Below are 27268 nucleotides of genomic sequence, written 5' to 3'. Positions count from 1 at the left end.
TTCCCAATGTTTTCAATGTCTCATTACTCAAACACATAATTTTTATTTAAGAGAATCTGCACTCACGCTAGTTACGATCAAATGTCAACGGGTGTTTGAAGTAAAACAAATGTTGCACTTTTCCTGCTGAAGACACATTTTTGGACTGGAAAGTTCATGGTCCTGAAGAAAGAGCACAAGTTAAAATCATACATACAGTATCTGTAAATGGTGCATTTACTTATTACTAGTTATTGACAGATAGCACACTTAGGGCCTGATTCAGACCCGGACGCTATTTGCGGACGCTCGTTCTGAAAAAGGGGCTGGCTATTTAAATTAAGCGCTCGTTCTTTGCGGTCTGTGGACGCCTCTATGTCTGAGCGAGCGTCCGAAAAATGCGCTTGCTATTTTCTAAAGATGCCCCTTTTCCGTTCGCAACATACGTCATCTCCGCTATTTATTTGATTAATCGGGTACATCGAAAGGCATCTGAACTGCTCGCAATTCTTGTGGTAGGATTTTCCTACCGCAATCACTGCGAGCAGTTCAGGCTAAAAGACAACCAAGTGGCGTGGTCGATGACGCTCCTTTACTAATTATGCACTTTCATTAAACGCCCTTTTTACCGTTTGGCACGTCTGCGTTCGGATCTCCACTCCCCCGTTTTCAAGCACCTTCCCCTGTTACCACCCACAAACGGTACATTCTGTCAATCAAATTAGCAGCACCTCGCTATTTTGCGAGCGCAGGATTTCCGACCGCAATGACTGGTTTGCGCATGCGCATAAGGACCCATACGCATGCGCAGTTGTGCGAACATCGCTCATAGCGAATGAGTGGCCGCTTACGAGCGGCTCTGAATCAGGCCCTTATTCCGCTTCACTTTACAGAGAATATTTAGCCATTCACATCAGTCCCTGGGGTTTAAAATCTATGTGCTTGATCAAATTAGGAGTGAGTTCCTCGTGGCATAAGTGCGGCTGCATGCAGCACTTAAGGTACTGCCGAACTCGCACATTTTTGTGAACTGCGCTGCGAACAAGGGATGGCCATCATCCATCGATGATTCAAAATCATTAATGGTTTATGACCGATGTCGAATGCTTCTACCATCGATGGCAGAGCCAATGGTTCTTAGCCATCGATGGACAAGTGGGAGCAATGGGTGTGTTTTTTTTTCTGGACTGGATGGAGCTTAGGACCCGATTCAGACCTGGTCGCAAGGCTGCGTTCGCACACAGCCTGCCGATGTTTGCCATCTGCGCATGCATACAAGACACAGTGCGCGTGCACGAACCAGTCACTGTGATCGGGAACTGTTCGCAGCATGTACACAGGTGCTCAACAAGCATGAGTGACAAGACGTGCCGTTTGTGGGTGGTGACAGGGGGTGGTCGATGGTAACGGGGGTGTGGTGGTGCGAACGCAGGCGTCTGTGCCTCTGAACGCCATTTCTGGGGCGTGCATATTTAAGACGCATTGTCAGCATAAATGTCACATGGCTGAATTAAACACAGCAACACTCGCAGTGCTTATGGTAGGGTATGGTCAACCACAAGTGGTCCGTATGGGTCCGAAGTTAGCCGATGTTACCGATTGTTTAATACAGTTCCTTGTGATGATTTATGTTACTAAGGGAAGTGGGCGTCTTGTGTCAGGCAGGTGGGCGTCTAATTTCATAACGTGATCGCACGACAAAACATAGTAGGCGTGCTAATGTCTTGCTAGCGATCGCGGAATTTCACTAGGAAGTGGGCAGAAATGCCTACCCTTCCGTGGGTGCGGGTGGTTACCCTAAAAAACGTGAGCCTACCGCAAATTCTGGGAGGGTAGGCATGTATGACGCAAGCACGGCGAGAATATACAAGCTTCACAGTTAGGGTCATGGTGAGAGTTGAATACAAGTACTGTGAGCCAGTAATGCTATATTATTACACCATATGTACAAAACTCACTGACAAAGCCAGTAGAGCTCATTTAAAAAGCACACTCTAGGGCTGACTCTGAGTCAGATGTATTTGTGGCCACATTTGCACCTGCCTGCTGCAGCCTACTTACTAGTTATGCTAATGCAAATATCAGCCCATCTATGAGTATTCGTGCTTCTACAATGCTCACTGTTTTCCATCTGCAACCATCATCATTAGTATTGGCACTTGCACCCACCTCACACTGGATGCAAAGGATCTGTCTGAAACAGGCATCCCATTTGTATTCGGGTGCCTCAAATAAGCATGGAAGTTGGCTTACACGTAAATGACATTCCCACGAGACACATATGTTGTTTGCATTCACATGGTCAGCACCCATTTCAGGTTAGGCTATGTCTGCTTGAGATGTGACTTTCATGGGCCTACTTACTCATGCTGTCTTTACTGCAAGGGGCACTCTGCACTACTTCCTTATAGTTTTGCACTGTTATATTGTACCCTTTTCACACACGTGAACACGCATCGACCCAGGTATTTCCAATGTGAATGCAAACGACCCGGGTCGAAGTCCAGGGTCCACAACCCTGCTCTGTACCAGGTTGGTACCCAAATGCGCATGCACACCACGGAGGCTGCTCCGTCGTGCGCATGCACGAGACCCGGCGAGCGACGGGGAAGCCGTCGCTCGGGGTCTCACACCAAAGGGGGTGTGCTGTCGATGGTGAGTGACAGCACGCCCCCTTTGGTGGGCGTGCCTGCCCAGACGGAGGCGTTCCCCGTCTGGGTCCGGACCCAGTGGGAGTGATTTTGGCTCTGATAGAGCCAAAATCACTCCAGGGCTTGCGGCAGCGAGACCCTACCGCAGGGTCTCGTCGCAAGCCCGATGGTCTTGACCATCGCGACCATCATCATGGACGCTCGCATAAGCTGTGGGTGGTAACCCACAGCTATGTGAGCGGTAACCCACAGCTATGTGAGCGTCCGGCTCTGAATCAGGCCCTGAGACCCAGGAAATTCACAGGTGGATAAACCAGTGTATTTCCAGAGTCGCCAGTATAAAAGGGATTTTAAAGAGGCAGCATGTATTGGAAGTACCATTACAGTACAAACCTTTTTGGTGACTTATCTTGACTACATGCATGGGGAAGTCCAAAATGCTAAAATACTGCATCTGAAGTGCGCCGTGCAGGCATCTTTAAGATCTCACTGGATTTCATATGTGGAATTTGTGTCATAGCATGTAGGCTTGCTTTATCATCCCTTTAATTTGGGACACATGAATTACACAGATTTTGTGGCTGGCTGACTTCATGTCTCCATTTTACATGGTTTTAATCAGCCACGTAAGAACCTGTGGCATTCCATATATGCAGACCAGTTTGTCATTGCTTTTAGTACGACCCCGTATCGCGAATTAAATGGATATGGCAAGCCTAGCACTATGCAGCTATGGGGTGAAAATGTGTCCTTGGGTTTCATTTTCCAAAGTAACTTTAACAGTAAACCAGGTAACCCGTGTAAGCAAACTGTAAAAGTCCCATCAAGGAGCTTTAAAGCTAACCTACCAGCAGCGCAGTTGTTGGGCTACGTAGTACGTAATCATGTGATGTGATGTAATCGGTGCTCGATTACGAAAGACCAGAAGAAAATAAACAACAATATGGCGCCCAGCCTGTGCTGCGTCGCGTTCCACCGAAGGGTCGCACGTGACACGCAAGCTGATCATGTGACGCGGCACTCACGCGCTGCAGAGGTTGGGCGCTCTAGCCAGTGTTTTCTCACGTCTCTATAGCGGATCGGTTGGTGGGTGACGTCACCCGTAGCGGGGCTGCCGAGTCACCGCTGAGTGCTGTGCGCAAACGACGAGTGTTACCGAGCTGCTGGTGTGTGCTCCTCCCGGTGCCTGCACCCGGCCTCCATGGTAAGAGGACTAATTGGTGTCTGTGTTACCTCTCAGCGTTATGGGTGTGACTGAATAGATTTGTTCGCTAGGAGGAAAAAAGCCCTTACCTACATATCTCTTGGATATACGATAGGAGGATGTGGCGGGCCATTTACTATTGTGATAGTTTTATTGAGGGTTTAATAGATGTTGGTGACCTGGGGGTGGTTGGCTGTGGTTTTTTTTGGTCTGTGGGCGAGACAAAGGTGCTTGTGGGGTGTGCGAGATGGTGGGCCTGTGGGGTGTGCGAGATGATGTAGAGTGAGGGGTCGATCCAATTAGCCGCGATTATCTAGTCCTTGCGAGTCATCCTGGCAGTGGGCGCACTTTACGGCAGCCCGAATGCGCTGAATTTTGTTCCCAGCCCCATAGAGCTGCAAGCAAAATTCCGTGAATTTGGGCTCAAGAGCGGGCTGCGAGATGCTGGTCCGTTGCCGGCGTTTTAACGCCATTGCAACTCGCACCCTTCGCGGTTAATTGGATTGACCCCCTAGATTGTAAGCACCTAGGAGCAAGGTCCTCATCCCAAGTGTCTTATTACCCTCTTCAATGACAGCCTTCAGCTTCCCACCTGTTTTGTATATGGTGAATTGTGTTGCTAATTGTTACTTGTCTAATGTTTATATTTTGGTTACTGTATTGTAATGTTCTGTGTACCCTGTACTGTCCTACTGAAGACGTATGTACGGCGCTGCGGACCACTTATGGCACCTTATAAATAAAATGTAATAATAATGGTGGGCCTGTGGGGTGGGTGAGGCGAAGGTGCCTGGTGAGATGATGTGCCCGGTATGTCTTGTCCTCTCAGTCCTTATCAAGGCTCGGGCTTCATGGTAAGGACTAGCATTTCCTGGGCCCCTGCGGCTCTTTTAGCTATAGGCCTGATTGATTAGACCTGTTCGCTAGGAGGGAAAATGCCCTTACCTACAAATCTCCGTGGAGATATGGGAGGAGGATGTAGTGTAGACTGTTCATTATTGAAATAGGACTTTTATTGAGGGGACCTGGTCCTGCTGTGTTTTTATTCGGTCTGTGTGAGGCAAAGGTGCTTGTGGGGTGGGCGAGGTGAAGGTGCTTGTGGTGGGCGAGGCGAAGGTGCCTTGCGAGATGTGTCCAGTGTGTAATGTCCTCTCAGTCCTTATCAAGGCACAGCCTTCATGGTAAGAGGACTAGCATGTCCTGAGCTCCCTGTGGCTATGTTACCTCATAGGGCCATATTAAGTAAGGCTGCGAAAAGCCGTTATCGGCGATACTTTATCGCAGATGACATCATTTTTGCATTTCCCACTTATCCCCATATTAATTTTTTCCGACTTCGCCGGTGCGGAAAGTCAGTGGTTCGAACCCAGCGATAAAGTATCGCCTATGAATAGGTGTCGAAAAAAAGTGCAGAATTATGGTTTTCGGGTACAAACTTCAAAAAATACCCTACACCCCTTGGAAAGTTCCCAAAAGGTAATCTGTGTCAAATTTATTTTTAAAAAGTTCCACAGGACACCCCAAAAACAGTACTTTCATTTTGGAGGCAAAAAAAAAATGGGGGACAAACTTTAAAACTAACGAAATAGACTGAGGGGGGGACCCCAAGTATGCCCCAGGTATTTTTTTGTTTGCAGGTGCTTGCGGAAGGTGGATTTCTCACTTTTTTTAAATCTTCACGTTAGCAAGTTTAAAATCTGCTAGTACCCATTTTCATGTACCCCAAATTTGATGGGACTACTTATTTTTCCCCCAAGAGGATGCTAAATGCTATTCTAAAACACTTTCCCAAAGACGCTAAATAGCACCTCTTGAGACCATTTAAAGACTCCAAATACCTTTATCAGGGCTATTTGGGGGTACCCATAGTGCACCCCCATGTCAGAGCATCTTTTGGGGGCTGTCAGGCTGATTTCCCCAAAAATGACAGCACTTTTTCGCTGATTTCGTTATCGCCGGCTTCAGTTTTCACTGTTTTGGAATTGAATACGGGGATAAGCGGGGACTAGCGCGATAACTTTTCGACCTGAAAACCTCCGATGACGGCAAAAAGTCCGGCAACTGACTTTTCGCTTCAAATTGAATATGCCCCTAAGTGTTGTAGGTCTGACTGGGGGTGATTCAATTCAACACAAATTGCAGAGTGTCGGGAGCGAGCTCTCGGAGCTATGCAATTCAGTGCGCTGTGTGGTCGGAGAATGCCGGTTATCGCTCCTATCGCGCCTTAACACCCTTGTTAACTGGCCATCTCTGACCATCCCCAGGGGGGTGCGAGAAGAAATCCTTAGCGCGCCCAAATAGCGCGGTGAATTGAATAGCTGAGGGAGCTTCCTTCCGCGGCTATTCAACATCGTGTTGAATTGAATTACCCCCAATGATTAGACCTGTTGGCTAAGAGGGAAAAATCACTTACCTGGAAATATCAGTGGAGCTACAGTAAGAGATGTAGCCCATGGGCAGTGTTAAAACAGGAGTTTTGTGGAGGGTACGACTGCTAGTTGTGACATGAGATTGGTGGGGAGAGCGGGCATTATGTGAATGGATTGTTTGCAAGGTAAGGCAATAACTGGTGGTTACATGGGGTCATTTTGGAAGGGTTCAAAACTTTTTGTAAGATGGGGCATATGGATTGGTTGAAGTTTGGTGAAATGGGGATGTTGTGTGTGTATATAGGTAAGAACTTTTGATTGCTTAGAATAGGTGGCGTGATGGAGTAGCAGTGTGGACTAAACAAGCGTTTATGGAGTGGCCTGCTTGTGAGATGGAAGGAAATGTGGGTGACTGAGAAGGGTTAATGGGAATATGTGTATAGTATGTAATGGTTAGTGGGCAACCATATGTTGTAAATTTAGTATGTGGCTGAAGGTGCTGCATTCTCTTAGAAACACATGAGTTTATATGTTGGCGATTGAGCTGCTTAAAAAGCATCTATGAAAGAAAAAGGGTTGTAGTAAACGCAATGGCCAGTAGGTACCCAAACGCTACCCTTAAACCTAACCTCCCCCCTAGTGGCTAACCCTAACCCAGACACTATTGCCTAACCCTTCCCCCTAGCCCCACTACTTACCGTCGGGATTCCAGCGCTGGCATTCTGAGCGGGGTTATTCCAACAGCCGGCATTTCAGCTACCTCCCGCTCAAAGTATGTGGTGTACAGTGATCATTGTCTGGGTAACTGGAGCACTGGTGACTGCCAATTTTCCCACAGCTTTGGGTACTATTATGACATTGGACTGGCATGAGGACCATTCACAAGCCCCAGTCTCCTTATGATCACAACCCTTCTGACATTAGGCTGGGAGAGCACTGGGAAAAATCTGTATTTGGTAGTGCAGCTTTAAATACAAAAATGGCTTTCTGTTTGCTCTTGTGTTGTATGCTATTACAATTTCCTTAGTGTTTTTTTACACGGTATTATTATAATCTGTAGGTTTAGTTACTTTTGCAGGAATTTGTAAACATTGGGCTCAATTCAATTCAACGCAAATTGAATAGCGCCGGCAAGGAGCTCCCGGTGCTATTCAATTATGAGCGCTGTTAAGCCCGACTGAAGGATTTCTTCTCGCACTCATCCAGGAGTGCGAGCAGAAATCCGACAAAACTGCTGGTGCAATGCTGTTTCCTACCCTTAGCTCGGCGGAAACCGCATCGCGCCAGGCACGTATGTCGGAGAATGCTGGTTCTCGTGACTAAACACCATGTTTAAGGTGCGAGAATGGGTATTCTCCGACATAAGTGCGCTGAATTCAATAGCTTCGGGAGCTCCTTCCCGGTGCGATTCAATTCGCGTTGAATTGAATTGACCCCATGGACTAATTTCAGAACTGTATGAGCCTGAAGCTAGGTACACGCTGGAATAATGTCGGGACGATATGCCGCTTCGTAACGACATATAGCCTAGTGTTCACTCTAGGTCCGGCGCCGGGCCTAGAGAAACGGCACTCTGGCGCACACCGAAAAGGGGGGCGTGACCACGGGAAAAGGGAGCGTGCCTTTAAGACGTTTTTACGTTTCATCACTCTTGGGGGCGTGCCTGGCACTTATGGAGACGCCGTGCTGCCCTAAAGCGCTCATCTCCATGCGCCCGGCATCCATTCACAGGCAGTAATCGCTATACCGCAATTTTTCCCACCCGCAGGTAACTAGCGGCCAATGCAATGTTAATGAATGACGTTAAACATAGACAATATTTGCACAAGTTTTCTTACGGTCATTGAATTTACTGATTTAAGACTGCGCCTATTGCTGGCCATCATTTAACAACAAATTGCCCCTTTGACCTTTGTGTACTGATATCTTTCTACAAAACACGGGCCCCAGTGATGCAATTCTTATTCATTGCGACTAGTTTGAACACTATTGGGGTTATTCAATTAGGTGCGAAAAGTCAGTTTCTGCTGAAAAGTTTCGCTGGTGACGTAATTTCGCCAGGCGAAAACTTTTCCCCATATTCAATTCCAAAGACTTTTTGCCGGTGCGGAAAGTCAATCCATTGAAATAGGCAAAAAAGATTCGCCTATGAAACTTGTCGAAAAAAAGTGCAGAATTGGGGTTTTGGGGTGCAAACTTTCGGGAGCCACCATGCACCCTTGGGACAGTCCCCCAAAGGTAAACCATGTCAAAAAAAGTAGAACACCCCGAAAAAAAAAAAACTAAGTTGGGGGACAAACTTAAAAACTAGCAAAATATATTTCAGGGGGGTCTCGGGTGTTTGCGGCAGGTGGATTTTTATAGATTTTTAAAACTTCACTTTAGCAATTTCAAAATATGCTAACACCATTTTCATGTACCCCAAATTTGCTGGCACTACTTATTTCCTGCAAAAAAAACCTGCTAAATGCTATTCTTCACCACTTCTGCAAAGATGCTAATTAGCAGCTATTGAGAGCATTTAAGTGCCCCAAATACTTTCAGCAGGGCTAGTCAGGGGTATCTATAGTGATCCCCAATGTCAGTGCATCTTTTGGGGGCTGTCAGGCTGATTTCCCAAATCTGACAGGATTTTTCGCTGTTTTGGAATTGAATACGGGGACAAGCGCGATACTTTTCCGCATGCAAAACCAGCGATGACGACGAAAAGTACGGGACTTTTCGACTTTTCCCGTCGAATTGAACATGCCCCTAATGTGGAATTTATATATTTTTTTTTTTTTTTCTTTTTAAGGCTGTGTTAACTAATGGGCGCCCGACGGAGCAATTCAAATGTTGCTTCACATTTCTGCTCGCTCCCTCCTGAGGTGGCAAAACAGCCTGTCCTATGCCGTCCCTCCTGAAGCAACCTGTCCTACGCTGTCCCCGCCCACGGGCTCCAGTGCCCCACAGGTGGGAAACGTTGTAATTTCCGATTGTCACCGGATGAGTAGATCTGTTCACAGTAAGGGGAGAGTTTGAGAGAAGCCCAGCACATCCATAAGTGCTGGGAATGCCCTTAACAGTGACAAATTGGGGATGTCACAGAAAACACGCCCCCTCCCTGGTCAGCCACGCCTTTTCGGGAGTGCCCGGTCTGCCGTGAACACTACATACTGAAGTGCCAAAAGTCATGAGATAAATGCCTAGTATAATGTAGGACCCACTAAAGCCTGGAGAAGTACAGCAACTTAATGTGGCATAGATTCCACAAGTGGACAGAAGACCTCTGGAGAGATATTGTCCCATGCCATCTGAATTGCCTCCCACAGCTCCATGACAATTGTAGGTTCAGGATCGGTGCAAATGCACCTCTCCACCACGTCCCATAAATGTTGGATTGGGTTAATGTCGGGCTAGTATGGTGGCCACAATATTCATCGGAACTCTCCAGAATGCTCCTCTAACCATTCTGGACAATTTGGGAGCGATGAATGGAGCATTATCATTGTGGGGGTACATGAACTCCACGAAGGCCTGCAAAACTGGTCAATGACGTGTTCAGGCAGACCAACGGACCCAACCCATACCAAGTGAACGCACCACCAGCCTGCATTGTGCCTTGTTGACAACTAAGGTCCTTGGCCTCTTGGAGTCTGCGCCACACCCGAACCCTACCATCAACTCGAAACAACTGGAAACGTGACTCCTAGGACCACACCAGAAGTTGCCAGCCTTTGGGGTCCAATTAGCGACGTCACAAGCTCAGGTTAGGTTGGTGTCGTAGTGTTAACAGGGGCCCTCTGGTGGGTCTTCTACTCATGCCCATGGAAGCTAAAGAATGCTTCACTGACCTGCTGAGTATGGGTCTGGTACTTCCTGCATTGCATGTGGATGTTGTTTCAGCCAGTGTCGCTTGTCTGTTACCACAGACAATTCTTGCCGAAGCCACTGGTGTTACACTGTAGATCAGGAATGGGGAACCTCCTGCCAGGGGGCCGTATAAGGCCCTTGGAAACATTTGGTCTGGCCCTCTGAGCTTTTTTTCTGCTAGCCTTAATCTATGCAGCAGTGCTCCCTAGATCATCCTTGGGACGTTTCAGATAGTCACACCGCTGCCCTTACATCTCCCCGGAAAAAACTAATGTATCCGGTAATTGAATCCGGCCCTAAATCTTGCATCTAAATCACAGAAACAGTGGTACTTAATATTACATATGGCCCCTTGCCTTGACTATGACTTTACCTTAGTATACTGGCCCTGGTCTGGCATTGACATGGCTTTTGGTCTTTCTGAACTTTTGTGCTATTTTTATTTCTTTATCTTTTTGGCTTCATATTTCCAGGACCATGTAGACCCTTGCCGTTCATGCACCATATTTTTGGTGCTTTGTTTTTAGAGGTTATTAAAAAAGGTCCAGCATATAGGCTAGCATTATAAAGGATAGCATGTGTTAGGCTTGCGAATCCCTTTCTCCCTAGCAAATCCAGGCTGTTCACAGTTCTATGTGTGGCCAAAAATCTGTATGAACACTCAGCTGAACCAGCAACGCGATCTGCAACAAAAGCAGCAGATGTGCACACTTATCCAGCCTTCACTGAAGTGTTAATGAGATCTCCTGACTTGTGGCCTGAACACTGCTAGCAAATACTGTAATGCTGCCAGACCTCATTAAATGGATCAACAGCACTGTAATTGCACAACACAAACTGGATGCCTATGTTTAACGTTTTTTTTTTGTTTTGTTTTTTAGATGTGAACGAAGATGGTTAGTCATAGGGATCTATGATCCTTATATAACTGTTCAGTTTTTCCTCTGGATTAAATGCACAGAGGGGTATTCAATATGAGAGGTTAACTTCCCTGGCAAAGTTAACGTTTCATATCGGAGTTTTTTTCTGCGTAAACGTATGGTGCGCGCTCCCGCTTATCCCCGTATTCAAAATAAAATTAACGAAAACGGGAAACTCCGAAGTTGAATTTGCATAAAGTTACGAATTTTTCCTTAAAATAATTGTAAGACCCCCCCTAAAGTTGTAAAAACATGGGGGAACACTATGGATACCCCCGTTTTAGCCTTTAGTTGAAAGTCGGGGATTTAAATAGCCGCAGCAGGTGCTTTTTTCCCGACATTGAAGAAGTGATGCAGAAGAGCACTTAGGTTATTTTTTTTGTTTTTTTAAGTGGTCCCATCAAATTTGGGGTACATGAAAATGGGTGCTAGCATATTTTTAAGTCCCTAAAGTAAGTTTTTAAAAATTCTGCATTTGTGCACCTGCCACTATAATTCGATTCTAGAAAACACCTGCTGCATACTTGCAGAATAGCCCTGAACCTATTTCCCTATTGTTTAACAATTTTTTCCCATTTTTTTTTTTTTTTGCACCCCAATGTTTAAATAAATTATTTGGGGTGCCCCTATTTTTTTTTTAAACTTTTTTTGACACAGTTCTTTTTAAATGTCAATCTCAGGGGTGCAGGCTATTTTTTTTTTAAGCCTGCTCCCCTAAACCCCAATTCTGCACTTTTTTTCGACACCTATTCAATGGTGAAAAGTTATCACCGTTTTTTTATCAAAGACTTTTCAAAACTGCGCTAAGTCTTTGAAATTGAATACGGTGTAAAACTAAAACAAGTGATATTAACGCAAAAACGTTAAAAAGTGCGATATTAACGCAAAAAACGATGTTATCGCACCCATATTGAATACCCCTAATAGTGAACAAAGTAGAAAGTTTGAGGTTTGTTCATAGTTAAATGTGCTACATACTGTCTTTAAGAAACAAAAATGTTCTCCATATATTTTTTATTCTATTCTTATTTTAGGGCTCTACCTATTGAGTCTGAAGATACTGCAAAGTCTGATAGTAGAGTTTACTATTCTGTAGATTGTAAATCTTCTTAATTCTCTCTCATATTCCTCCTGTGACCTCTTTAGTTTTTCGCCCATTATCACTTCTGTAATTTTCACTCTTGGGGGCCCATTTATCAAGGATCGCTTTTGCAATGCGATCAGGGCATGCCAGTAACACCCATGATCGCATTGCAAAAAGCGATACTATTGGCCGGATGTATCATCCGACCCATGCAGGGACACGGACTCCGAAAGGAGCCCGTCCGTGCATTGTCTCCGGAGAGCTGCCAGCCAGTGCAGGGGGTGGGGCTCATGCGCAGTCCCGCGGACTGCACATTCGCCATAGCCAGGGAGGGTTCCGGCGGATCCCTCCGCCGGATAATAGTGAGCGGTGTAGCCCATAGGCTACAGCGGCTAATGCCACCTTCTGTGTGATTGTGCACACGATAATGTAGTCCCTCTTCTGGGGGTACAGTTAGAACACTTAAAAACAAATCTGTATATTTTTCCTCCATAAATAAACTTCACTGACGGGTCCATTGTAATAATTAATTTACTAATAGTGTGCTAATAAAGAGCCTTTCATCAGAGACGGTAGAGTCTAACAATGCTTGCTATAGACATCATATCCTAAATCTGGAAACATTTTTAGCATCAAGTACAGTCTTAAGGTGGGTACAGAATGTACGATGTAGTTAACGATTTCCCTTGAACTCTCCCTGGCAGCTCCAGTGCACGATGTGCAGCAAAAGCTGCACGATGTACACCATATCTATCATGCATGATCTAATGATTTGCATATTCATTAGATCGTGTGCGATAGCAGGGAGATCCGTGATACATGCATCTGTTAGTAAAAGAAAAAAATAGACACAGATGCACGGACGAATCAGTGAGATCCAGCTGTGCTTAAAATAAATAAATAAATAACCTGTGTAAAAGTTGAAAAAAAATAATAATACTGAGTGCCCCCCCCCACCAAAAGAACAACCAGCACCGGACTTTTTAGACCCAGTATTGGTTGTGCTAATTACAGGTGACAAACGACATAGGGGTCCCCAGTATTAAGCATAACCAGCATCGGGCTATTTAGAACCAGCCCTGGTTGCCAAAATGCAGGGGACAAACGAAGTAGGGGTCCCCTGTATTTAGCAATGGGCTCTGATCCGGTCCTGGTTCTGGAAATACAGGGAAAAAAATGCATAAGGTTCCCCTGTAATTTCCATATCCAGCACCGAACTTTTTCTAGTGAGGGGGGGTGGTAATGCTAGTCAACCCAAGTCTGTTGTTATGCCCAGCCCTATGGATGCCTACTTTGGAACGTGATCCACGCATAGGGGGTGGTGTGCATAGAATTTTTTTTTTACAGGTACCTATGGATTTTCTACTGGAGAAGAGGATGCAAAATGGTACCAGCATGTGGGGGAGGCTTGCTGGGACCTGTAGTTCCACAGCAAAACACAATATTTTTAACACTTTCAAATGCACCACACTAAATAATCAACCTGGCACCCACCGCTCCAGGGGTGCCGGGGATATACCCGGGCTATCAACCTAGGGTGCCCTGGAGAGTGGGACCCCTTTATTAGGGGGGGTCCCCAACTCCCCAGGGATCCCCGGGTTGGGCTGACTAGCAGTTAGGGGTAATGCTTTGCTAGTGGACCCGGTGAAAGGGTTCCCCTGGCTGTGGTATTAACGACCACCACCCCGCTAGAAAAAGTTTGGTGCTGGTTATGGAGGGGGGGGGGGGGGGGTTATTCCACAGGTTATTAATTTTTTTTTTTTTAAACACCGAAGCACAGATGGATCTCGCTGATCCGTCCGTGCATCTGTGCTTATTTTTTTACACACAGATGCATGCATCACGGAACTCCCTAATCCGTGTGTGCATCTGTGTCGGCCATCACATCGTTCACCGTGCATACACACAGATGTGTGGCATATCGTGAACGACAGGTCGAGATCTTTCTGCGTGTTCAAGAGATCAGCGACCACAATCAACGACAGCGGGAGTGCGCATCGGCATCGTTATGATGTCCACACACGTCACTTTTTAAACGATATGTCGTTCCAATTGGTCGAAAACTGCACAATTGTTTAAAAAAATCGTACCATGGGGGCCCTTAGTTTTCTAGGAGAAACATGGATCGGCAAGTTGGACTGTGTGAATTACATTATAGGTTTCTGTGTATGTCTAGCGGACCTGAGACATGAGAGAATTGTATTACCTGCAACTCGTACTACAAGATGTGACTACAAGTAGTTTAATACATTCTCCAGCAATCTGAGTAGAAACCAACTATTATCTTGTCACCGTTACATAATGGCAACTAGAATTACCTAAGGAAAGTGGTATGTGTTATAGCAGTGAGTCACTGTGACTGAGCTTTCCTGTTGTGCTTGATACTAGTTTAGCAATGTGATATCATGAGTGTATATGTCAGTTTATGCATTGTCACGTGTTGTCAGCATTTAACTTGATCCTGTCATTTGGCCCAAATGGACTACTTTGGTCAAGCAACCAGGTGGCTTCTGGTGTAGATAAGGAAGACTAAAGAATGATTTTATTTATTTATTTTAGCAGAATCAGTGATGAATTCCTGAGAGATTATCTCTCAGCCATTGTGGTCAGATTTAGTACAATAGAAGATTGAATGGAAAACACATTCTTAAGGGTATATTCGCTAAAGTGAGAGTTTTTAGAAGTGGAGATGTTGCCCATAGCAACCAATCAGATTCTACTTAACATTTATCTAGCACCTTCTAGAAGATAATAGCTAGAATCTGATTGGTTTCTCTGGGCAACATCTCCACTTCTAAAAATCTGTACTTTAGTAAATATACCCCTTAAGCTAGGTACACGCTAGACGGCTTGCAAACGATGCCATGGTGCATACACACTGTGCAATCTACCGAACGACCAAACATTGTCGTGCATTGTTTGGTGGTTAAATCAGTCGCCTGGTCTGGTAGAGTGTGTACACTGCACGGTTTGCACGGAATTGTTAACGAGATTGACAGATTGAGTTGCATGTAGGGAAAATCAGAAGATGCGATGGACGATGACGCGGAAGCGCACATAGAGTGTACACACTACTTCAGCGATTTATCGTTCCGATGAGTCTTTAGTGTTCATTCTAGCACCCTGCACCTGTCACAACCCATGCAGTTCCTATTTCCTGACTGGGGTGTCACTCTCTGCTCTGGAGCTTCTAGCACACTCTGGTCTGTCTCAGCAATTTGTTGCATCAGCTGAAATGAAAGCTACTTTCTTTCTGTTCTCCCCATTTGAGAAGTCCCCGAGATGAACTATTCATTGTTTACTTGAAGGTGGAACTGCACTTCCAAGTATGGATCTCCAATTAAACTAAACTTGTGTAATCCAGCTCGCACATGAGCAGGAGGCCCTAAAACTGGTTAGTGATCCTGGCAAACATTTATTGCTAAATTGTGGCAATAGATCATTTTCTGTGACTTCAACAAGCGGAGATGGAAAATCTTATACAGCCATACACATCTTAATAGACAATTCAATGCGATGTGCCATTCTGGATGCACATCACGGCCAGCGACATCTATTCCTCTCAACTCAGAGATACACAGCAAATGGTAGTGATGCGGCTATGGGGATGATTCTAAGTTGCACACAAGTCTCAATGCGCACAGATCTCGTAAATTTCGGCGTATCGCGTTCGACCAAGAGATCTGTTTCTGTGCATGCACTGGATGAGGTAACCAACCACACGGACAGAGATCACTCATATTTATGGATCGATCAGCCTATAGACAGAACTCTGTGTTGGACATGTTGGCCGGCTTCCATACTCATTCTCAACGTGCGGATAATGATGTGACGTCTAATTCAGATGAAGCTTTTGTACCCAGCATGGGGCTGGTGTCCAGATACTAATGATTGCTGCAGTAGTAAGTGCGGTGGGCAGGATAGGCTTCCACATGCAGTTGAATGGATTCTTACTATACAAAGGCAGTTTTCTGTACTACTATAATGTTGTAAACATACATCTGCCACCAAACAGAAAAGTGGCCACAACTGTGACCCCCTCAGAATCGGGCTATATGCGTGTAGCTGAGCAGCAGTGTTTTTCGGTGACGCATCATGCCGAATTGAATTGTACTCTTAGACCAGTAGCCACAGGTCTGTTACATCTGTCCTTTAAATAATCTATCACCATATTTTGTTTCTGTGTTACCTTGTCTAGTATTGCAAACCAAAAATATGCTCTGAGCAAAAATAAATTAGATTGATTATGAAAAACAAGTATATTTTTGCATATATTTTAGTATGCACTTTAAATTCATTAACATAACTTATGTGCATCTTCCACAACCTACATATCCAACACACGCCTCAAACACAATAGTGCTTACATGCAGAATATCCAGTAGTTGCAAAGGAAACTGAAAATGAAATCCAAAAAAATATATTTTTGTGATCCATTCTGAGTCAGACGCAAAAGAAGACGTGGATGTATCTCACAATTTGTAACAGACTGTCCACATGCGTCCACATGAGCAAATAGCTCCATGTGAGTTGAATCTGAAGTGAATGTAGCCTAACATGAAATCGGTGTATCAAGGAGGCGACCATGGAGAGATACGGCTCATGGCAGTGTCATGGGCATGTAGCCTGACTTTCATGTTTGTTTGAGGCGTCTGAATATAGACGGGACGCCTGCTTCAGACGGATATGTTGCACCCATAAACTGTACATGATTGGATGGTGGGTGTTTTAAACATGATCTCCTTCCCCTGTCATGCTCCGTGATGGTGGATTCACTGGGGTTTATGTTATTGCTATAACAGGGGAGGACAGCAACCTATTTCATATGCTGAGTATTACCACTTCTCTCCATACATGATAACCCCTGTATTGCCACTTTCTGGGAACTAGGCACTGACTGCAGCCCTCCTGGGGAGTGCTCAATCTGCTTCCAGGGTATTGCAAAGGCCCAAGGTGAGAACTGCGCACTGCTATTACATGGCTCAGCGGCTTACTTGTTCCTTGGTGGTTTCACGCCTTTCGTCGCTCAGTGTACTTTGTCAGTGGGTGCGTTCTTGGCCGGCGGTAAATCCCTCTGGAACAGTTGCACTAAGCAAGGTTTGTTTATTGTCCAATGTTTCAGGCACAAATGGCCTTTTCTCAAGCTGGTAGAGTTGCACAATAAACAAACCTTGTTTAGTGCAATTGTTCCAGTCTAGACATCTCACGCATGCACAATATGCAAAAAAACAAAAAACCTTGAAGAAATAGTGATAAATGTATAGGTTGTACATATGTTTTATGGTCATGTCACTTGGAAAAATAAGAATGCCAAAACTTACCAAATTGGCAAATTGACAGTGTTCATTGGCAATCTAAAAGTTGAAAAAAGTAAAATGTGTAATTTACTGCAGACTAATTGAAGCAGCGGAGTTATACAATTAGAACCAAAGGCAGCCCGTGACCGTGTTGACCCGGATTCTATGGGCTAACGTGCGTTAACACATTAATTTATCAGGCAAGGAAAACATCCCTTTTTCACCTGCTGTAAATTAATGCTGCTAATTGAATTCCCCACTTAGGCCCCTATTCAATTAGACGTGAAAAGCCGACATCCGCGAAAAAGTATCGCCAGTTGCGACTTTTCGCCTGTCGGAAACTTATCTCCGTATTCCATTCCATCCGCTTTTTCGCGTACGCGGAAAGTCAGGGCAATGTAATAGGCGAAAAAGGTTCGCCTCTGAATCGCAGGAGAAAAAAAGTGCAATTTTTTATGTTTTGGGGTGCAAAGGTGGGGAAACCACTCAGAACCCTTGGAAGAGCCCCCCAAAGGACAACTGCGTCAAAAAATTTCAGAAAAACAAGAACACCCCAAAAAATTACTTTGAATTTGGGGGTGAAAAAGCACAAAGTGGGGGGACAACTTCGCAAACTAGCGAAATAAGGGGTCAAGTGTTTTTGGAATTGCAGGTGCTTTTATGAGGGAGGAAATTTACTTTTATTAAAACTACACTTTACAGACATTAAAAGATGCATGCACCCATTTTCAGGGGGATGCAGTCAGGAAGCCGACAGTTGAAATGCCGACTGCCGGCTTCCTGACTGTCTCATTCCGGCAGGGGTCTAATGATAGGCGTCGAAATCCTTCGCCGGGAGCCCCACTCCCGGCATTCTTCACCACTTGTGCAAAGACGCTAATAAGAGGCAATTGTACCAACTTAAGTACCCCAAACAGTTTTATTAGGGCTGATCGGGCACTACTACATTGATCCCCAATGTTTCTGCATCTTTTCAGGGGGTACAGGCTGATTTCTCCGATTCTGACACCACTTTCCGCCTGTTCTGACTTCGTGTCGCAGTTTTTGCGTCTTTTGGAATTGAATAGGGCGAATAGCGGAGACGCGCACGATAAGTTTCCGCGGCTAAAATACACAATGTGGGCAAAGTCCGGCATGCACAACTTTATCGCGGGTACGAAACTAATTGAATACCGTCATAAGTATGGTTATTGCAGGTGAATGGATGGTAGTGGTCTATGTGGTGTCATTTCTGGACAGTGCACTCCAATTAGCAAGAGAGCCAACACTTTCAGCTTCAACAAATTTTGTTTTATGCTGCATGGAAAGACTTGGTCCTCTTTCCAATTATTGGATTGTGAGGGCTAATCCAGTAATAAAGTAAAAAAAAAAATAGTTTAAGATGCAGAAAACTGTGCAAAGTGCCAGGGACGTATAGTCTGACTTTCTACATGTGGGACATGCAGGTCACAAATAAGTAGAATTTGCGTTTGGCAATAAAAATGAAGAGGAGTGTCTATTTAGCTTTTACACACATTTTCTCTGTTGTAAATGGTGCATTTGCGATTAAACCAATAGTGGATAGCCCCTTTAAGTTATATTAAAGGTACAGGCATGTGTCAAAGCAAGTCATAAGTTGGGCAGTGGTTTGTGAAAGGGCATTTGTCTGCTACCAGTTTAAACTAGAAGAATTCACCTTATAAGACCTTCTCTATTTTTACTTTACATCACACCCATGGTGAGAAACAGATAAGAAGACTAAAAATAAAGAGTTTTTATATCGTAGTCTACATAAAAAAAAGATGTCTTTGTTTTCCTACAATCATCTTGGTGTTTTATTCTAGATTTCAACTACAGTTCTTGCTTTCACATCTGCCTGCACAAGTCAGTGATGGAGTCTGAAGCCAAAGATGGAGATGAAGAAAATCTTCAGAGTGCGTTTAAAAAGCTGCGCGTAGATGCGGAAGGGTGAGCTGCCCAGAGTTCTGCTCTGTAATTTTACTTCATATGATTGAGTCTTCCAACCTGCTTATTACTTTCGTTTTCTATAGTTGTCCATTCACTGCTGAAGCTCTTACTGAATACACAAGGAAGGCAGAAATATTATGCCATGTATTTAAAGTTGCTGTGCACCTATACTCACCACTTAGAATCCTAAAGGTGGGCAATAATCAAACTGTCATATCTGTAAGAAGCTTCAACCACACACTTCCTGTTGTGGTTTTTACTTATTTTTCTGATTCCGAGAATTCTGGTCTCCACCAATAAGGTTTTTATGGATACTCAGTACTCCATGACTCTGATCATATTAGCTATTTAACGATGTTTACATCATTTTAAACGTAATTAATAAATACAAAATGTTGTGTATGAAATGCCAGGGAAATTAGAGCTAAAACAGTCCAACTGAGTACGTAGGCAGACACTAGCCGCACTTTTATAAATTGAAAGACCGTTTTTATGGACATTGGTAAAAAGATAAGTAATTGCATATATGCAAGGTATTTTCTGTAACCAACAAAGGCTTATTTCACAGTATAACTCTAATGCTGGGTACACACTGGGCGATATATTGGCCGATCAATTGATCAGCCAATATATCTGCTGGCCGTCGGCTAGTCTGTAAAGGCGATATGTCTGTGAACGACGTCGTTCACAGACATAACTGTGCTGCACAGCCGATGGACAGATATGTCTGCAGACATATCTGTCCATCGGCAAGTGTGTACCGGCATTGTGCAGTCCGCCTGTACACATGCAGCCGCAGGGAGGGGGCAGGACACACCCCCGAAATGCCCCCTGGCCGCTGGGACCCGGGGGCAGAAGCAGATGATGGCCGTTCAGTGGGTATGAACGACCATAATCTGCAGATCACTCGATCTGCAGATATATCTGTATAGTGTGTACCCAGCATAAGGGTTTTTTTTTACGAAGCATCGTGTTGTAAAACCCAGCACTACTTACTATTTATGTGCAATATTAAAAGGGCAATGCACTAGCCGAGTCTAGGCAGTAAAAGCATCACCTTTTTAAATATTGGCCATGAACATGATAAAAGCATTGCAAATAAACTCCTACAGATGTATCCTCATACATCTAGCCTCAATACACCATGCGTTGCGAGATGCCTGGCGGGAGTGAGCCGCAAGGTCCCATGCGACTCTGCTAGCTCCGAGAGTCTCGTTTGGCCTGAAAATGTCACTTACACTGGGCATCCACTATACAATTATCTGGTTATATATTTTCACTATGTATGCGGGTGACCACCATTGTTGGTGGTGTGCTGGATGATCGATATCGGTTATCCAGCACACCGGGAAGGTGCAGGGAGATCAGTCAGCAATATAGTTATCGCTGACTGGTCGTACCGTATGTATGCACCATAACAGGCATTATATCTGGCAGTGCATGCCCAGCTTTAGTCGCAATGCGTTGCATGAAGATGCACCAGGGGGCCGCACTTATTAATTTGATATGCGACACTTGTATATCTGTGTGCGAGTGAGTCTGTATACGAAGCACCACGGACCTTGGCATGGAAATGCTGCATAGCATTTCGTATACAGATTCAGAGACTCAGTCGCACACAGATATACAAGTGTCGCATATAAAATTATTCAGTGCAGTCTCCTGGTGCGTCCTAGTGCATCACATTGCAACTAAGATGCATTCTCAGATTAAAGAGATGCGAAAAATACTATCATCACAAGCAGAGTCCCTATGGCTACATGCATCTTTATGTAAGGTTTCTCGTGGCCTCTTATTTGGAACCACTTGTAAAAACGCAATACATTAGCAAGTCTTGAAAAGTATCAGTGTGTTTTAATCAACAAATAGATCTTACTAACTGCTTTGGTGCTCATTTACATTAGGATGTAAGTCAACGTTATGACACGCCTCTCAGATGTAGCAGTACACGCCCACTTGATCACTGCTGTGGTCATAGACGTTGCTTTCACAATGTCCCAGAAATGCTTTTTCAAAAGTAGGCAAGTCTGATCTGTATACGCAGACAAACTGATGTTCTTTCTGGACAGCTTCATCCTATTTCACAGCTCCCCCTCCTCGAGCACAGAGGATCTGGTTGTGAACTAGTAGGAGTACGGTATTGTGTATTGCATTCCGCCCACAGATAGATTTTATGCTTTCTTCCTGGGCAGTGTGAGTAGTGAATGACTTATTACTTTTTAGGTTAAACATTTTGTGCAGTGGGCTTTATCTTAATACAGGTTCTCTTTACTGGAGTCCTATAAATTGGGGGCTCTAATCTGAGTCAAGACCTAGAACATAAAATTGTTTGCAGCGAGTATTTTATAGTCCTAATTTATTCTATTCTACCATCTTATTTATTATTTTAATTATGTTTCTGTGCAACTTTTATATTTCTTATTTATTAATTTTTGTTAAGAAATGTGAATACTTAATACCAGTTTATTTTATTAAACGTAATAGACCATTTGAGTCAGCTTTACATATAGAGCTTCTTTTAATTATTAGATACACTCGTAACCATGATGCCGACCTGTTAAGGTGCTAATTAAAGTGTTTTAACACTGTTAGCATTATATTTGTAAACATGCTACTTTCACGGTCTGTGTTTCCAAGTTTTTTTGTTTTGTTTTTTTATGAGACTTTGAAAACCTGTTTCAAAATCTCATTAAAAAAAAAAAAAAAAATGTCTCTGGTTGGCAACATAGGAACAATGCCTGGTTAAATGAATAACACTGACATATTGAAAGCAAATGCTTCCACATAGGCGTAGCTCATGCGTTAAGGCCTGCCCCTTTTTAGTTATGGTAATCATTATTGCAATAGGAGACCAGTGACTGAAAGAGTTACTAATGTTGGGGCATTAAACAGTGAGGGGAATACATCCAGCAACAGGGTGTGAAGCACATAATCCAGGAGCATGATATGGCAGCATTAATATAAAGGTGAAACAGTTGTTGGCCTAAATAGTCCTTTTCTTTAAAAACAGTCTGAAGAGAACTCTGCAGAGGAGATAGTATCATACTTTAGTTTCAATGGATGGAAAAAAAAAAAAAAACTCCTCCCTTGATGTTGTCCACTGGCCGTATGTGACCCAGTGTTGGCATTCTCATTAACGAGTTACGAGCATCCTATTAGTGGGACATGGTTTATACATATGCAAATGTATGCAGCTAAGACTTTAGCTTTATCATTATTTTAGAGGCACTTATTAAATGTGATCTCTTTCTGCCTAGAATGCGGGGGGGGGGGGGGGTACGGAGACTTTCCACAATATGTAATTGCTGGCACCACACCTATGGGAGTTTTTTCTATTTGTATCTGTGAACGTATCTGGCCATGTCACAGATCCTGCTTACCCCCTCCTGGATTCCAAATGGCTTTTCTCAATCTAATCTATAGAGAAACTTTGTTTAGTATTACATGGTGATAAAATAAATGTATAGGAATATTGCGCATGGGTTATAAAGTGAAAGCTAGAAAGATAAAGGATAGTTTTTCGTAAACTCTTTAGAATACCTAAAAATGAGTGACCCTTGGCTGCCTGGGGATGCCGTGGCTTAACCTGTCGCTTGTGTTGTAGATGCACATCATCCTCGTGTGCGGTTGACGGCTGCAATACAAGAACATGTGGAAGAACAACTTCAGAAGACACAAAGTCTAAAGGTTTGGGCCCCCTTAAGGAAAGCTGGCATGGGTAAGGATTTCATTGATGGTGACTTTGACTTCATCATAGCACAGTGGTTAGCACTGCTACCTTGTTATTTCCCACAATCCAAAAACATACTTGCAGGTTAATAGTCCTCCTATGAAATGGGCCCTAATTTGTGTCCGTGAGTGTTTGATGGAAAAAACTAGATTGTAGCTTCGCTGGGACAGGGGCTGATAGCAATTAATAAATTTTTCTGTAAAATATGTCAGCTTGACAGATAAATGATGGTCACTGACCTTTTTATATTTTATATTTGCTATGTACTTTTGCGCATTTAAAACATTAAATTTAGTATTTCTTTATTAGCATTTCCTACATATAATTCCTCCTCCTTGGCAATGCTATAGTCTGACTCTTTGCAATAAATGTAATAGCCTACAACTTGCAGACATCGGTGAGAACCCAGGTTGGTCTTGCCTTTTCAATTATTGCCACTTTAAAACATGGGACAAACATACCAAGGTTGTCGCCGATGCCTGCAAGTTGACATTTTCGCCCTTAGCTTAGATCTGTTTGATTTTCTTTCCTCTGTTTGAATTTCAGAGCCTTCTTCAGCCATTACCCCTCTGAATATATATCATGAAGGGGTCTACATCATAGGAGTAAATTGTAACCAATTATTTTCTTGAGAGGGGAAAGCCTACAGCGTTTAGTGCATTACTTCATGACTATGGGAATAGCTTGATACTTGCAGGCATCAGCCAGATCGCAGCGAGTCTGACCTATGTTTTATAGTGGCAATCATTTAAAAGACCAAACCAACCTGGTTTTGCCTTTTGATTAATTGCCACTTTAATCTATCAGCCAGACTCGCCGGGATCTTGCCGATGCCTGCGAGTCGTAGGCTACCACATTTACCCCTATATGAATTAGACTTTTAAAGAAGTAATACATTTTTGAAATGGTAGTTTACGTTATAAAGTACCCTACCATAACCAGGGCCACGTTTGCAATTCTTTACACAATTTATCTTTCTGGTTTCATACCTACACATTAATATTACTAGTTCACTAGTGAGTAATGTTCTAGTTTCATTCAGGTAATATTTTCAACATATGGGATATTTTCTTACCAAATATACTGATTATAAATGGTTAATAATTATGCAGAAAACACACTTGTGTTTTAAGAGCTTTTTACCTGATAACTTGACTCAGTGATTCAATGAGACTGGAAGAACACCAATATATATACAGTGTTTGGCCCCAAAAAAACATGTAGAACTTTGGCATGCTTGTGATTTGTTTGATACAGTAAATGTAGATTGTACTTCTAAACTGATGCTGTACAGTAAGAGTGTTTACTCTCCTAGAAAGCATCACTCTTGTGATCCAGGTAAACCATGTTAATAAGGCCCTACAAACGATGCACTTTTTGAAATCCTTTATACTTTTAGCTTGGCTCCTGTGTTAGAAAGAACGTCTGTCTGTGCATGGCTCCTTTTTAAACTGTATCACAGTTATACTGTTATATTGAGTGCTGGGCATCATAACATACTGGTGTATCATCAGGGCCTATCCCTCCAGTTGCAGATTTTTGATGTTCCGTGGTAACCCATCTTTCTTGTACCTGGCCCACCTCACTTCCGTACTAATTTCTGCTTCTCATATTCTCAGTGATAGCAGGTGGCTCCCAGGACTGGGACTAACAACTGCACCATCAAAATAGTTGTCAAGAAACTGCTTTTGCTGAAAGTTCGAAATGTGCAGCTTGGTGGACATCTCGTGTAAGGTACCATATACTTATACTTCTTTTTTTTCCCCCTTTTTATTTGTAGATCGACAAGAAAAACTACAAGAGGAGCTGGAAGAACACCACGTAGAAGACGCTCTAAATCCCCAGTTCTTCACCCACCAAAGTTTACACACTGCAGCACAAAGACAACTTGTAACTCGCAACTAAAGCACAAGGGCCTTTGTGATGCTGTAGATGGAAGTGTTGCCATCAGCCGGCCAGCTGCAAGTGATCCACCTAGCACTTCTCTTAGTGCCAATGGCTACATGAGATTTGGCCTCAAGCCGTCTGGGGAGTCTACATCAGAGACATCTTCCCAGACAGGAAAGATAAGTTCTTCAGTTTCCTTGGAGCCCAGAACAAGCTTAAAAGCAAGCCTTCCCTCGGATTTTCACTCTGTATCTGAGCTCGGCACAGATGCAAAATGTACTTGCAACGGTAGTGACTGCCAGTGCGATAACTGGCAAAACATGGAAGTGTACTCCTTTTCTGGCTTACGGGACATGCTAACAGAATGTGAGAAGACTGTAAAGGAAGAATGCTCTCAGCCTTCACAAAACAGAACTCAAACCGTAGGCAGCGGTGCTTCTGGATCTCCACGCTCCTGCTCAGAACAAGCAAGAGCATCAGTTGACGACGTAACAATAGAAGACCTCGCTGGATACATGGAATACTACCTGTATATTCCAAAGAAAATGTCACACATGGCAGAAATGATGTACACCTGACTTGCAGTTTCACACACAGGCATGGGTGAAAATTAACCGCATGTTGGTTACTGATCAAGCTCTCTGGTCTTTGTTGTCCAGTTGTCACCATTTTGTGTACAATAAAACCCATCTCTGTGTTCTGCATACATTTTTATTAAATCACAAGTGTAGCAAGCATCGCTCCCCAATATAACTACCAGCATTCATGCCACTTAAATAAGTGTTGCATTGTAAGAGTTTTCAGGTCTAACTTCTACACCCATTAATATGCTATGAAAAAAAGGCTCTAAGTATGGTAACAAGATTGTTATTAATTCAGTAATGTAAAGTGTGCTTTTACTATTAAACATACCTGAACAAGTGGGCAGCATTCTGTGTCAAGACAAGACTCTTCTACCTGTGTGTCACTAGCCAGCCATGAAGTTGCATGCAAGCAGCTGCTACCCATTAATCATGCTGCCATGAATTGTAGTGGAGTGTAGTAATGAATGATCCTTTGCTATAGCCCTCTCTATGTTTTGAGGGCTATTTCCAGGTCTGAAATATGCAAGTCTCCAAAATGCTCTAAATAGAACCACATTGGGGGAAGAAATGGAACCATTTCCATGCAGTGTTGTCCAGATCCTATTTAAAGATGGCTATATGGTAAAATCATTATGTTCTTGCAGTGTTACATGAATGTCGGTTATATTAGATAAATCTTTTGTGTTTAAAAATTAGAGACATTAGATTCTGCATTGTAAAGTGAGAATAATTTCTGAAAATAAGATTAGACTGTTTCCCCAGTTGCAGTGATCTTTCAGCCAGTGTATTGAAATGTTCTGGAGCTTGAAGCTAAATCACAGTAGATTAATGTTAGCCAAATAAACATTCAGTAAAATAACAATGTTCAAATGTCTAATGATGAGTGATTTTTCTTATTTCTTAGTTATTCTACATTTTCTTCTCTCTTTTTTTTTTTTTTTTTTAATGTTTTTAATTCAACTTTATTATATTTCTTACAATATCATCTTTTAGTTTGATAGTGAATGTAGATTGAATGATGTGGTGCTTGAATGATTGTTGTTTTGCTGCCCCCCCTGGACTCCTTTAAAAGGGAGATGATGACATTTGAATCTCAAATTAAGTTCTCATTGAATACCCGAAAGATTTCTATTATTGGTGATTGTTCTCACCTGTTATCAGGTAAGCGGTTTTATCAGTTTTGGCAATTATTGGAATACTTAGTTCAAAAATAGTTGGAGAGCCACAGGCTACCAATCATGTATTCCGAATATTGCATTAATTGTATTTAAACACACCTACAGGGATGTCTTACAATATACTGCACCACAACCACCAATTAGGCTCTCAATCTGATAGTTATACTGTGGTAAATGTTACAGAATGCATATTTGAAAATAAGAGTGCCACACCTTACTAAATACATTTGGGTAGTCAAAATGTATTCCCAGTCTTAAGGTGGGTATACACTTGACATATATCTGCAGATCGAGTACAGACCACCCGTACACACTTGCCAATGGACAGATATGTCTGCAGACATATCTGTCCATTGACTGTGCAGCACAGCCAATGCGATATGTCTGAACTACGTCGTTCACATACATGTCGTCTGTACACACTGGCCAACAGGCAGCAGATCTACTGGCCGATCAATTGATCGGCTGATATATCGGCCATTGTGTACCCAGCATAATTGTGCACTTAAAATTTGTTAAACTAGCCTGATTATATGTAACATTTCCTGTCGCTAAGGGGTTAAAAAAAAACAATTCAACCAAGGGA

At 43.4% G+C, this 27268-nt stretch overlaps 1 protein-coding gene across 1 annotated transcript; it reads left to right on the top strand.

Moving 5' to 3' along the window:
- Nucleotides 1–3602: 3602 nt before the first annotated feature.
- OSER1 (oxidative stress responsive serine rich 1) lies at nucleotides 3603–26381 on the top strand. Its single transcript, XM_088476737.1, has 4 exons — nucleotides 3603–3834; nucleotides 19180–19303; nucleotides 22908–23021; nucleotides 24814–26381. Exons 2-4 carry the CDS (start codon nucleotides 19227–19229, stop codon nucleotides 25496–25498), a joined length of 876 nt encoding a protein of 291 aa, XP_088332863.1. The 5' UTR covers nucleotides 3603–3834; nucleotides 19180–19226; the 3' UTR covers nucleotides 25499–26381.
- The last annotated feature ends 887 nt before the right edge of the window (nucleotides 26382–27268 follow it).

The sequence above is a fragment of the Taudactylus pleione genome, unplaced genomic scaffold (genome assembly GCF_031769625.1).
Source record: "Taudactylus pleione unplaced genomic scaffold, aTauple2 ptg000192l, whole genome shotgun sequence".
Lineage (NCBI taxonomy): Eukaryota > Metazoa > Chordata > Amphibia > Anura > Myobatrachidae > Taudactylus > Taudactylus pleione.
The sequence above is the reverse complement of the archived record's forward strand: the minus strand, read 5'-3'. Positions and strand labels throughout refer to the sequence as shown.